General features: G+C 44.2%; 2 protein-coding genes across 2 annotated transcripts; one reads left to right on the forward strand and one right to left on the reverse strand.

The window, feature by feature from the left end:
* The first annotated feature begins 575 nt into the window (after positions 1-575).
* Positions 576-10,355, forward strand: LOC105453797 (serine/threonine-protein kinase mTOR). The gene is made up of 7 exons (XM_011696005.1): positions 576-1,072; positions 1,581-7,865; positions 7,975-8,117; positions 8,236-8,376; positions 8,850-9,474; positions 9,740-9,920; positions 10,126-10,355. The coding sequence occupies exons 2-7, from the start codon at positions 1,661-1,663 to the stop codon at positions 10,139-10,141; spliced, it is 7,311 nt and encodes a 2,436-aa protein (XP_011694307.1). The 5' UTR covers positions 576-1,072; positions 1,581-1,660; the 3' UTR covers positions 10,142-10,355.
* Positions 10,356-10,379: 24 nt separating this feature from the next.
* On the reverse strand, positions 10,380-13,088 carry LOC105453789 (cytidine deaminase-like). Its single transcript, XM_011695994.1, has 2 exons — positions 12,771-13,088; positions 10,380-11,103 (listed from the first exon to the last, which is right to left on the reverse strand). Exons 1-2 carry the CDS (start codon positions 12,805-12,807, stop codon positions 10,715-10,717), a joined length of 426 nt encoding a protein of 141 aa, XP_011694296.1. The 5' UTR covers positions 12,808-13,088; the 3' UTR covers positions 10,380-10,714.
* Positions 13,089-13,885: the final 797 nt, after the last annotated feature.

Raw genomic sequence — 13,885 nt, forward strand, 5'->3', positions numbered from 1 at the left:
ATCTTTTGCAGTGGCAGGAGGAAAAATCTTGATAAAAAAAATTTTCAAATTTTCAATTTTTTGTTAAAAACTTAAGATAATTAAGCTTTATTTTTATATATTTGTAGTGCGCAAATGTATTTATTTTTTAAAGACAAATGATATATATTTAATTCCGTTCCTAATATGTATTAAAATCACATGAAAAATTTATTTTTGCACATTTGTTACATGAAGTGTAACAAATGTGCGAAAGAATTTAATCTAATAATACAACTTTTACAATATTAAATGATATTGCAACTTCGTGTTATTTATGTTAACATATAAATTTAAATTTAAAAAATTGTAATAGTTGAGTTATTCTGTTTTAAATTTATTTTGTGCTTGACATAATTAAAAATTATAATATTGGTGATCAATTTCATGAAAATTTATAAGTGGCTTTTGCTGCTTGCCGCGTGGTAGAAAATGCTCTTTCCGGAAAAGCAGATAATTGATCGACTGGCTATCGCGTCGTATAAATATAATTATATGTAAATTAATTGCTGTGCGTCACGTATTACCACCGTGAGGAGCCAATTTAGATGGATGTAGCACGGACACGCACCACAAATTGTGTATACCCGCGGTGCAGAGAAGTGAATGTTGCTATGTAGTTTGCATCCACCTCTTCAGGGGGTGTTGGCGTACGAGGGCATTTTGACGTAATAGGCAAAAGGCCATCATGTCCGCTCTCGGGGTTCTCTCTGCCTCAACGCATCTTCGTTTCTGAGGTTATAATCCTCGCGCGTTCGGAAGAAATATTTGTACTCCAAGTACTTGTCACAGGACATAACGAGAGTGCGACGTCCGAGTTACGCAACAGAATTGCGAAACTTCGTTGTTCGTTAACAGACAAGTGAGAGACAAGTGAGTAGCATTATGGACGGAAAATGCCGGTGATCGGGGATGTTATTGCGTATATTGAATTGGCTCAACATCTGCTGGGTTGAATGAAAACACGTCGAAGGCTCTTTCCGTCGCGAGAATGGAGGCATTTGTATTGCGGGCGACGATGCTGCGCCGCAAAAAGGAATCCACATAGTGCCAAGTAGGTGGCGAATGTAATTATTAGTGTGTGGAATTTGTTTATAATGTCGTATAACTGTATGAATGGCACAAACAATCCAGCGTCGGAACGATCGGAAATTCGATAACTTTGATTTTCTAACCAATAAACGAGCAAGGGTTTCAGATTGATATAAATTTATATATTTTCATTTATACAATAATTTATAATGAAACGTTTCGATCTAACTTGACCCTCTTCAGTCGGCTTTAAGATTACTACATTAAATACTACTAAGATGTTTTTAAAAAGTAAATGTTTTAACGACAATTTTAGTGACATTTAGTGTAGTAATCTTAAAGACGACTGAAGAGGATCAAGTTAGGTCGAAACGTCTCGTTACGAATTATTATATTGCATAAGTAAAACCGTATGAATTTATTTCAATATCTAAAACCTTTGTTCGTTTATTGACTATAAATCAAAATACTTATTCTTAATAAGTACGAGTAATAATCTTATTAATTTCTTAATAATAAATGTTTTTCAGAGCGTCAAATGAGAGGAATTCAATGGAGTCTGGACTGTTTCGTTTTACACCCTGATTTATATACGCAATTCTGAGCCACAATGTCGAACACTCTGATGCAGCAGTTTGTTCAGCGACTCAAGTCGAGAAATGAGGAGGCGCGCAACAAGGCGGCGCGCGACCTGTGCCTGTACGTCAAGCGGGAACTGCGCGAGGCGTCGCAGGAGGAGATCACGGCTTTCATGGACGAATTCAATCATCACATATTCGAAATGGTATCCGCCTCCGACATTAACGAGAAGAAGGGAGGTATATTGGCCATAGTTTGCCTTATAGGTGCGGACGTGGGTAATTTTAATACGCGGACAGTGCGATTCGCTAACTACCTTAGAAACCTGATACCATCCAATGACGTGGGCGTCATGCAGCTAGCCGCGAAGACTGTCGGGAAATTGGCGCTGGTCTCCGGTACTTATACAGCCGAATACGTCGAGTTCGAGGTGAAACGTGCCTTCGAGTGGCTCGGCGCGGACCGACACGAGGGCAGGAAACACGCCGCCGTGCTCGTGCTACGGGAACTCGCCGTCTCCGTGCCAACGTACTTTTTCCAACAAGTCACGCCGTTTTTCGAATTGATATTCAACGCTATACACGATCCTAAACCGGCTGTACGGGAGGGCGCGGTGGAAGCCCTGAGAGCAGCCCTGGTGGTCACCGCTCAAAGAGAAACTGTGAAGCAGATGCACAAATCGCAATGGTACAAACAGTGCTACGACGAGGTCATAGATGGATTCGAGGAGGTGCACACGAAGGAGAAGGGTATTAACCGGGACGACAGGATACATGGCTCGCTGTTGGTGTTGAACGAACTTCTGAGATGCAGCAATGTCCAGTGGGAGAGAAACTACGAGGCTCTAATGGAGAGATTGAACGGTTCTACGCAAAATGAAAACGATATAATTTGTTTGATGCCGCGCTTGAAGACGACGATCGGATCGAAATGGGCCGGAGCCAACCAAAATGCGACCACGTCCCAGCACACGTTGTATCCGGCACACGAGTCGACCGTTTGCCGATGCTTGATGCAGGAGAGACTGGACGATATTTATAATGACGTTATGAATCAAAAGATATCTAGGAATCCGCACATTCAGCACGCCCTCATGATGTTGTTGCCGAGGCTCGCTGCATTTAACAAGGAGAAATTTATAAGGGATCATTTGAAAGAGTCTCTGGCGTATCTTTTGCTAATTCTACGCAGTCGCGAGAAGGATCGCTACGCCGCTTTCACGTCGATCGGCTTTATAGCCGTGGCGGTGGAAGACGCGATAAATCCGTACCTGCCGAAAATCATGGAAGTGATCAAAAGTTTGCTACCGTCTAAGGAAACCCCGAGCAAGAAGCGCACCTCCCTGGAGCCGGCGGTGTTCGTCTGCATCACCCTGCTCAGCCACGCGGTCAAGCAGGTCATCGCTTCCGACGTCCGGGATCTGTTGGAGCCCATGTTTCAAACCGGATTAAGCCCGATCTTGACCACGGCGCTCAGAGAGCTGGCGCACAGCATTCCGTCTCTGCAGGTGGACATATCTCAAGGTCTCTTGCGAATGCTGTCGCAAGTTTTAATGCAAAAGCCCCTGAGACACCCCGGCGCACCGTGGACGGCGACCAGTCCTAATTCCGCGTCGGATGACGTTTCGTCGACGGTTCTCGCACTGAAAACACTAGGTACCTTTAATTTCGACAATAATCCGTTGTTGCAGTTCGTGAAGAGATGCGCGGACCACTTTTTAACGTCGGAACAGGCGGAGGTCCGATTGGAAGCTGTGAAGACGTGCTCTAGGTTACTGAGATTAACACTGAATCAGTCTGGTCCCACGGTAACCACTACCGTCTCGACTGTCCTGGGTAAATTGTTGGTAGTAGGTATAACCGACACAGATCCTGACGTTCGTCTGTGGGTGTTGGCGTCGTTGGACGATTCCTTCGACGTCCAATTGGCGCAAGCGGAAAATTTGTCCGCGCTGTTTATCGCCATGAACGACGAGATGTTTGAAATAAGGGAGCTAGCGGTTCGTACTGTTGGGCGACTCAGTACGCTGAATCCGGCTTACGTTATGCCGTCGTTGAGGAAGACTCTGGTGCAATTTCTGACGGAATTGGAGCACTCGGGAATGGGCCGTAACAAGGAGCAGGCTGCTCGTATGTTGGATCACCTGGTGGTGACTGCGCCGAGGCTTGTTCGACCATACATGGAGCCGATCTTGAAGGTTCTCGTCCCGAAGTTGAAGGAATCCGATCCGAATCCCGGCGTTGTGCTAGCCGTCTTACGCGCGATTGGTGATTTGGCGGAGGTCAACGGCGCCGAGATGCAGCAGTGGATGACCGATCTCTCGTCGATATTACTGGAAATGTTGGTGGACGCCAGTTCGCCCGAGAAAAGAGGCGTAGCATTGTGGGTGTTCGGTCAATTAGTCGGTAGCACAGGCCACGTTGTAAAACCATACCTACAATATCCATCTTTGCTGGACGTTCTTATCAATTTCCTCAAGACCGAGCAACAGCCGATTATCAGGAGAGAGGCCATTCGAGTGCTCGGACAGTTGGGTGCGTTGGACCCCTATAAACACAAGATGAATCTCGGGCAGATCGACTCTCAATTGGACACGCTCACCTCGATGGCGGACACCAAGAACGATGTGGAGAGCACGCAGGATTTGACAACTAGTGAGATGCTGGTGAACATGTCACCGTCCTCATTGGAAGAATTTTATCCAGCGATCGCCATTACGACGCTCATGCGAATTATTCGCGAGCCGACCTTGTCCCAGCATCACACCATGGTAGTGCAAGCGGTGACCTTTATATTCAAGAGCCTCGGGATAAAGTGTGTACCGTACATCTCGCAGGTCATGCCGAGCTTCCTGAACGTCGTGCACACGGCTGACATAAATTTCCGAGAGTTCCTGTTCCAACAATTGGCCGTTCTCATCGCCATCGTGAAGCAGCATATACGCAACTACCTGGACGACATATTCACTCTGATCAAAGAATTCTGGACTGTGAATAGCCCTCTGCAGAGCACGTTGATTCTTTTGGTCGAGCAGATCGCAATGGCCCTGGGCGCGGAATTCAAGATTTATCTGCCACAGCTGATGCCGCCGATACTCAGAGTACTGACGCACGACAGCAGCAAGGATCGCGCGGTGACGGTGAAGCTGCTCCTGGCTCTGCAGACATTCGGGAACAATCTTGACAATTATCTGCATCTCGTACTTCCGCCGATCGTTAAACTGTTCTACGCAAACGATTGCCCGATAGGCGTAAATAAGGTCGCTCTCGAGACGGTCGATCTTCTCGCGGACACGTTAGACTTCACGGATTTCGCGTCGAGAATCGTTCACACCTTGGTACGTACGTTGGACCAGTGCCCGGAATTAAGGAGCACGGCCATGGACACGCTCTGCGCAGTCGTGATGCAGTTAGGCAAGAAGTATCAGATTTTCATCGTATTAGTTCAGAAAGTTATGACAAAGCACAAGATAGTTAATTCGCGATACGACGTTCTGGTGGACAAGATACTCACGGACTCGACTGCGGCAGACGGCGAGGATTTCTTGCTGATGAGAATGCGGCACTCGCGCAACAAAAATCGCGATCTCTCCTTAACGCCTTCGGAAACAATTAAGAAACTGAACGTTTCAGGGCCGAACTTGCAGAAGGCGTGGACGGCGACTCGACGAGTATCCAAGGATGATTGGCTCGAGTGGTTGCGATGCTTCTCCATCGGTCTGCTGAAGGAATCCCCGTCTCCTGCTCTGAGATCCTGTTGGGCGCTGGCGCAAACCTACGCCGTGCTACCGCGCGATCTGTTTAACGCGGCTTTCGTCTCGTGCTGGTCCGAACTTCATGAATCTTACCGCGGAGAACTGATACAGACTCTACATCAAGCATTGATGGTGCCCGATCTGCCTACCGAAGTGACACAGACCATCTTGAACTTGGCCGAGTTCATGGAGCACTGCGACAAGGGTCCCCTGCCGTTGGACAATAAGATACTCGGGGATACGGCGATGCATTGCCGTGCGTATGCCAAGGCGTTGCACTATAAGGAGGACGAGTTTCACAAGAACAGAAACAGCAGCGTGTTTGAGTCCCTGATTTCCATCAATAATAAACTTCAACAGAAGGAGGCGGCCGAGGGCCTGTTAGAATACGTGATGAATCACAATCAACAAGATCTCAAGGTCCAGATACGTTGGTACGAGAAGCTTCACAACTGGGACAAGGCGTTGCAGCTGTACCAGGAACGTCTGGAGAGCGATTCTACAGACGTGGAGTCTACCTTGGGGGAGATGCGTTGTCTCGAGGCTCTCGGTGAATGGGGTCAATTACACGAGATCGCTACAAAATGGTCGAATCAGAGTGACGATATCAAGCAACGGATGGCGAGAATGGCGGCGGCTGCGGCGTGGGGTTTGAGTCAGTGGGAAAGTATGCAAAAGTACGTTTCGCTGATACCGAAGGAGACCCAAGACGGAGCGTTTTACAGAGCGGTACTGGCGATCCACGACGAGCAGTACAACGTCGCGCATCAATTTATCGACAGCGCCAGGGATCTGATGGACACCGAGCTAACTGCCATGGCTGGCGAGAGCTATCAGCGGGCATACAACGCCATGGTAGAGGTACAGAAATTGGCAGAGTTGGAAGAAGTGATTCAGTTTAAACTGGTGCCGGAACGTAGAGCGGCCATCAAGGCCATGTGGTGGGAGAGGCTTCAGGGTGGGCAAAAGATCGTGGAGGACTGGCAGAAGATCATACAGGTACACACGCTGGTGGTCTCGCCGCAGGACGACATGTACACGTGGCTCAAATACGCCAGTCTCTGCCGGAAGAGCGATAGCTTGATGCTGTGTCACAAGACGCTGGTGATGCTGATGGGCACGGATCCATCTTTAACTCCGGATCAGCCGCTGCCGACTACTCATCCCCAGGTGACCTTTGCTTACTGCAAGCACTTATGGGTCGCGAATAAACGCGAGGAGGCTTACAATCAGCTGCAGCGATTCGTGCAGACCTACTTGCAGCCGACGACGGCGGCGATAATAAATCAGGAGGACGAGAAGCAGTACGAAAGTAAAAAGAGATTGCTTGCCAGATGTTATCTCAAGCTCGGCGAGTGGCTGGAATCCCTGCAAGGTATAAATGAACATTCTATTCCCGCGGTACTGTCCTACTACGCCGCGGCGACGGAGCACGATCCCACGTGGTACAAAGCTTGGCACGCCTTCGCCTACACCAATTACGAGACCGTTTTGTTTTACAAGCATCAGCAGGGTAGCGATTCTACGCCCGCGGAGGCTGCACCGGGCAACGGAGCGCGCAATAATATCTCCAGCTCGCAATATATATCACAATTTACTGTCCCAGCTGTGGAGGGATTTTTCAGATCCATCAACTTATCGGATGGCAACTCTCTTCAGGACACCCTGCGTCTGCTTACACTCTGGTTCGATTATGGCCAGTGGCCAGAGGTGTATGACGCTGTTGTCGAAGGTATAAGATTAATCGAGATAAATACTTGGCTGCAAGTGATTCCGCAACTCATCGCCAGAATCGACACTCCTAGAGCGCTGGTCGGTCGATGCATACATCATCTTCTCATAGATATAGGAAAAACGCATCCTCAGGCTTTGGTTTATCCATTGACCGTGGCTTCAAAGAGTGCTAGTCACGCGAGAAAGACCGCGGCTAACAAGATCCTGAAGAGCATGTGTGAGCACAGTCCGACACTAGTTCAACAGGCTATGATGGCGAGCGACGAGCTCATCAGGGTCGCGATCTTGTGGCACGAATTATGGCACGAGGGCTTGGAGGAGGCCAGTAGATTATACTTTGGAGAGAGGAACGTCAGAGGCATGTTCGACACGCTGGAGCCCTTACACGCTATGCTCGAAAGAGGACCGCAAACTCTGAAAGAGACCTCCTTCAATCAAGCTTACGGCAGGGATTTAATAGATGCCCAGGAATGGTGTAACAGATATAAAACCTCTCGGAACGTGCGAGATTTAAATCAAGCTTGGGATTTGTATTATCACGTGTTCCGAAGGATATCCCGACAATTGCCACAACTGACTAGTCTGGAATTGCAATACGTCAGCCCGAAATTGCTCATCTGCAGAGATTTGGAATTGGCTGTGCCAGGAAGCTATAGTCCTGGCCAGCCTATCGTGAGAATAGCGAGTATCCACAGTTCTATGCAGGTGATAACTAGTAAACAGAGACCAAGAAAGTTGTGTATTAAAGGTCAGTTTTTTATTATTTGAAAATAAATTAATTAAATACAAATATGTCGATTACACGAAATATATTAATAACATATTAATATTAATTTACTTTAATACGCATTTTGCAGGTAGCAACGGTAAGGATTATATGTTTCTACTGAAAGGTCATGAAGACCTAAGACAAGATGAAAGGGTAATGCAATTATTCGGTTTAGTGAACACTCTCTTGTTACACGATCCAGATACCTTCCGAAGAAATCTTACTATTCAAGTAAGTTTGGTTTATAATATAATTATTAGAGAAATTATGTAAATCTCACAATATTATAATTATAATTATTAGAAAAATTATTATGTGACTCTCTCTCATATTGTGATTTTACATTTAGAGATACGCTGTGATTCCATTATCTACAAATAGTGGTCTCATCGGTTGGGTGCCACATTGTGATACGCTTCATACGCTTATTAGAGACTTCAGAGAGAAGAAGAAGATATTATTGAATATCGAACACAGGATAATGTTACGCGTAAGTAGGCTTAATACGCTTAGTGGAGACGATAGAGAGAAGAAGAAGATATTAGTGAATAATGAACTCGATGTAATATTACAAGTAAGTAAGCTTTATAAATTTTTTTCATCAAGAAATTTTTCTAGCATTCATTGAGAAGCTGTATTTTTTGCTTTCTTATTTTTTACATGGTCTGTCCCAAAAAGTAATTCTGGAAAAACCATTTTATTAAAAATATTAAGTATATTTTCAATAAAATGGTTTTTCCAGAATTAGTCTCATTACTTTTGGGACAGACCATGTATATCTATATTTAAATATTTCCAAAACGGGTTCATTTTGTGTATTCCTTTGCTCACAATCTTTAAATTAATTTCTAATAAAAGGTATATGGAAAGATCGGAATCGAACGTGGGGATTGACAAATCGACTGTTCCACATTTAGAACCATACGCGCTGCCCTCCTATAATATTATTTTATGTTTTTCTAGATGGCACCTGACTACGATCATCTCATGCTCATGCAAAAAGTCGAAGTGTTCGAGCACGCGCTCGAGCATACGCACGGCGACGATCTGGCGCGACTTTTGTGGCTGAAGTCGCCGTCGAGCGAGGTGTGGTTCGATCGTAGGACGAATTATACGCGCTCTCTGGCTGTGATGTCCATGGTGGGATACATACTCGGTCTCGGCGATCGTCATCCGTCTAACTTGATGCTGGACCGACTGAGCGGTAAGATACTGCACATCGACTTCGGGGATTGTTTCGAGGTGGCGATGACGCGCGAGAAGTTCCCGGAGAAGATACCGTTCCGTCTGACGCGGATGTTGATCAACGCGATGGAGGTGACCGGGATCGAGGGAACGTACAGAAGGACTTGCGAGTCCGTGATGTCCGTGCTGCATCGGAACAAGGACAGTCTAATGGCGGTTCTAGAGGCGTTTGTCTACGACCCTCTGCTCAATTGGAGATTGATGGACAACGCGGTGCCCAAGGGCAAGCGATCGGACGCTCAAGGCATGAGCGCCAGCAGCAGCCAGGAGCACGGCGATATGCTCGATTCTCTTACTGCCACGTTACCAAAGAAGGGTGTGCCGTGTAGCATCGAAAACGGAGGTAACTTCATTTTAAACTTCGCTTAGTCACATAGTCACGTGGCTCATAAATTAATTGCTTTTAAACCTATATTGAAACTTAATGTTGGTTGTGTGCCGCAATATAGCATAATTATTAGTGATAAATATATAAAATTAAAGACTGATCAAACTTGATAAAAAAATTGAAAAAACTTAACAAAGGTAATACATATAAGTAATAATTATATGTATTATCTTAATAATAAAAGATAATACATATAATAATTATATTGCAATGTTTGTAGCTGATAATAATCAACCGGAAGCCCTGAATAAGAAAGCTTTGACGATTATAACGAGAGTCAGAGACAAATTGACAGGGCGCGACTTTTCGCACGAGGAAATTCTCAGCGTGCGACAGCAAGTCGATCTGTTGATCCAGCAGGCTACAAATAACGAAAACCTATGTCAATGTTACATTGGATGGTACGTATATGATTTATAATTAGAAAATTTCGGGAACGTTAATCATTTATTTTTGTCATTTACAACATATGTATTCTTTTTCATATTATGTATAGATATATATATATATATAAACAATTCACTTAGAGTTTAGTTTGATTTTACGAGAAACGCGATTGTATATAAAAAACGTGGACGTCGATCTCATTGCCGTATATCATTACAGGTGTCCGTTTTGGTAAATGGATCTTTTCGTCAAAGATGAAGTCTCGTAAGTGCAATCGTTTGCTTTTATATTTAAAACTTTACGAAGTTATTAACTATGTTTAAGATTTTTACGATAACCTCATCTATATATTTCTGTTATATTATTTATATATATAACGGTGTAACAATCACGGCAAACAAAATGTATATTAAAAACAATTGATTAATAGTCAATGATAATATCGCATACATAAAAAATTTTTTTTCTTTTTGCAAAAAACAAGATTACAGCGAGAAAATACGTTCGTTGCAGTGTTATCGTAGTCGCTTTAAACAATAGTTGATATACCCATATATATATCACATATATATCATTGTAAATAATATTTCCGCATCGTAGATCTTAATTTCATTGAAATAAAGTTTTATGTTGAATATGCTGAGTCATGTACGTAATAAGATTTATACAAATGTTCAGTTTTGATGAATATTCTAAAGTTTGGATGAGATTAATGACTCTTAATTAAGTACACATAGAAAAGTTCAACGCCTCTCGTTGTAGCCTCCGTGTCGTTTCCGAATGTCACCTCTCCGACAGCGTGGACGAATTACGAGCGAAAGGGCGAGGGCAACAGTTCGTTCATCTTAGTCTGTAGAACCTTCTTCATGTCGGATCTCGACAGGTAGATGGGCATGTTATCGCCGAACTCGGACATGAACTGCCTGCAGACCCCGCACGGCGTGGTGAACGTGGACTCCAGATCGGCGACCACGGCCAACGCCGTGAACTTTCGCTTGCCCTCCGACACGGCCCGCGCGATCGCCATCGTCTCGGCGCACACACCCGCCGGGTAGGAGGCGTTCTCCACGTTGCAGCCCCGCGAGATGCTGCCGTCGGCGCATCGCACCGCAGCGCCGACCTTGAACTTACTGTACGGCGAGTACGAGTTCTCGCGCACCGCCACGCCCTCCTTTATCAGCTCCTGCGTGTCCGCGTCTGCAAAACGGCACACATCCGTCAGCCGGCATTTATCGAATTTATCGACGTGTAAAAAGTCTACAGGTAATCCTTAAGCACACACGTTAATCGTATGAAATAGGAAAGTGTATATATCGTATATAATTAAAAATATAGTTTAAGTGTAAAAATTTAAGCGTAACTTTGTAACGTATATGTATAACTTTGTTTAGATACGCGTTTATCAACTTGCCATATAAATATATAAATATATATATATAGATTATATAAACCATGAAATAAAATTAAATCATATGTAATCATATATAACAATATTTAATTTAACTTTTTTTTCAATTAGCTTTGTTATTTTTTCTTCGAAGAGTTTTTTCAAATTTTACTCGATACAATTTCAGCCATTTCATTACCATTGTAATTAATTATTCCGCGCTACGCGCCTCGTTCAATTCGATTAGTCGCTACCGAAATCTCGCAAAATTCGACACGATCAATGAGAGAAAATTACCGAGAAAATTTGCGCGCATTGTGAAGACAATCTCAAACCGATTTCAAATGTAAAAGGAAAAATAATGCATTATCGGCCTATTTAAACAATTTACCGCGTCAACGTTTTTAATTTATTGAAAATGTATTACGAATATTTATAATTTCATAATTTGAATTTAATCGTAAGAAATTTAATTGCAAAAATAATTGCGACAGTCCTCGAAAGAGATGTGTCTTTATGCAATGATATTTCGATTATTTGACGTAAGACAGAAAAACAGAAAATTCACAAATTCTTTGTGCTTGATTTCGAAGCAAATTCTTCGTAGTGGAACTAAAAATTTCATGTCGAATAAAAAATGCGATAAGAATTATGTGCAATTAAATAATGTTTGCGTACGCACGGCTGTGAATCGTTCTCGTCGTTTGCTTGCGTGGCGGTTTGAAAAGACAAGAACTCTCGTTATCAGAAACTTTATTATCGAATTTATCATCATAGATTTTTATTAGACTTATCACCAAGGATTATCCGGAATGATTTCCCGAGATTTAAAGCCATCTATTTTTAGATTTCTAACGAAAATATTATGATAAAATAACGAGAAAATAAGGTACATAGTTTCGAGAAGTTAAATATTTTAAATATTTTCAAGTTATTTCTAAGTTATTTTTTGCGATGTCTCTTATGAATTTAAGGCACCGAAACTTGTAAGTCTCGTTAACTTATTTTACAGCTTCGTTTTCGATATTACGATATAATTCTAAGTAACATGTCGAAATGTGCTGTTTCCTTCGTCATTAACATGTAATTTACATGTATACGATGCAGCTATTGCATAAGTTATAATATCAGTGACATTAATGCGATATCCGATTCTAGAGGATATTTCGAAAATATAAAATAGTTAAAACGTACAAGTAAAATTGTATAAATAAGAAGGTGCTCCATAAGTACATCAGAGAGATGCGATTTCAATTTCAATATTTAAATTTGAGAACATTAAACTTTCAACGCGTCGGGGAACGCGCCCCGAAAGTACGCGCGCGCGCGTATGTACGCGATAAGAACATATGGAAGCAATACATAAAGCGAGAATCGATATCGCGTGGCGAACGATTGGCACCAATATATCGCGCGACGACGACGACGACGAGAGGCGGAGGAGCGCATTTTGAGCTGCGGAAGCGAGCGTGTTTACCAAGCGACGTAAAATCGATTATTTCCCCGATGCCCATTTCGTCGGGGGTGCCCGTTTCGTTAATGAAGGGGTTGAGCTGCGGGAGGCGCGACGTGAGGGTTGCGGCAGGAGACGTGACGAGACCGACGACGTCCTCTCGCTCCGACGTCTTCGACAACCGTCCGACGACTGTGCGTCGCGCGCGCGGTGATAATGACGGCGCGGACGACGCGGATGACGACACAACTCGACGCGGCCGCCGCGTCCGCCCCGACGGCAACGTGCCTTGCACGGACGGCCGCTGATCCAGCGGCGCTGAACCGTCCGGTCTAACCTAACCTCGCGCCGCGGTACTCCGTTCTGAACTCTTTCAAATCAAGACGGGCCGCCGATCGGCGCGAGAACGCGCGCGAGGCCAAGAACGATTCTTGACGTCCGCCCGTACGTACATTATACGTCGCTCCTTGGTGTCCGCCGGCGCGTCGCGCGTCTCGGGCGCGTCGCGCGTCTCGGGCGCGTGCCCGAGGAATATTTTCGCGGCTTATCCAGAAATGATATTTATTCTCTTCCGCCTTTGATAAAACGTTTGCGCTATCACGGGGTCATTGATATACGCGCTATCTAAACATTCGAAGTGAATTTAGGCGCGCTATAATCGGAGCAACGTAGAAAACGCATGCATGTGTATTATACGCTCCGGCGATGTGCATCCGTATAAATTCACGCGTGCGTGTAACTCGTAAAGTTTAATTGTTAACAGACTTGCGCGAAAGTGCCAGTATTTCTTAATGGTATTAATTATTACGTCAACGCGTTTCACTATCTCGATATATAGTTCAATGATAAGTCACATTTAAATGTCGCTCGTCGATTAAATGCAGCCTCTTCGCCTCTCCTCACTTTAATTGATACTGCCGGTTGTATATGTAGTTCAAAAAACGTACGATATCGCACATATCGATAATGGATGTGCGCGCGGGAAAATTTAATTCGCCATCGTCAACGAAAAGAGGCAACCCGAGTACGTCGAGTTGCTACAAATCGTTTATCGAATGCCGCAGACTTGTTTGACGCTAAACTAGACATAGAATTTACAACGTCGAAATTTCTCACAAATTATCGATTGCCCGAAATGG

This window comes from Wasmannia auropunctata, unplaced genomic scaffold, assembly GCF_000956235.1.
Source record: "Wasmannia auropunctata unplaced genomic scaffold, wasmannia.A_1.0 LD336106.1, whole genome shotgun sequence".
In the NCBI taxonomy this organism is placed as follows: Eukaryota; Metazoa; Arthropoda; class Insecta; order Hymenoptera; family Formicidae; genus Wasmannia; species Wasmannia auropunctata.

Bases quoted from the DNA above. Each gene is read 5' to 3' on its own strand.
- LOC105453797 (XM_011696005.1), top strand. From the start codon at position 1,661: ATGTCGAACACTCTGATGCAGCAGTTTGTTCAGCGACTCAAGTCGAGA. The intron at 8,377-8,849 runs GTAAGTAGGCTT...ATGTTTTTCTAG, and splicing joins AACACAGGATAATGTTACGC to ATGGCACCTGACTACGATCA. The intron at 9,475-9,739 runs GTAACTTCATTT...CAATGTTTGTAG, and splicing joins GTGTAGCATCGAAAACGGAG to CTGATAATAATCAACCGGAA.
- LOC105453789 (XM_011695994.1), bottom strand. From the start codon at position 12,807: ATGGGCATCGGGGAAATAATCGATTTTACGTCGCTTG. The intron at 11,104-12,770 runs GTAAACACGCTC...GCCGTTTTGCAG, and splicing joins AATCGATTTTACGTCGCTTG to ACGCGGACACGCAGGAGCTG.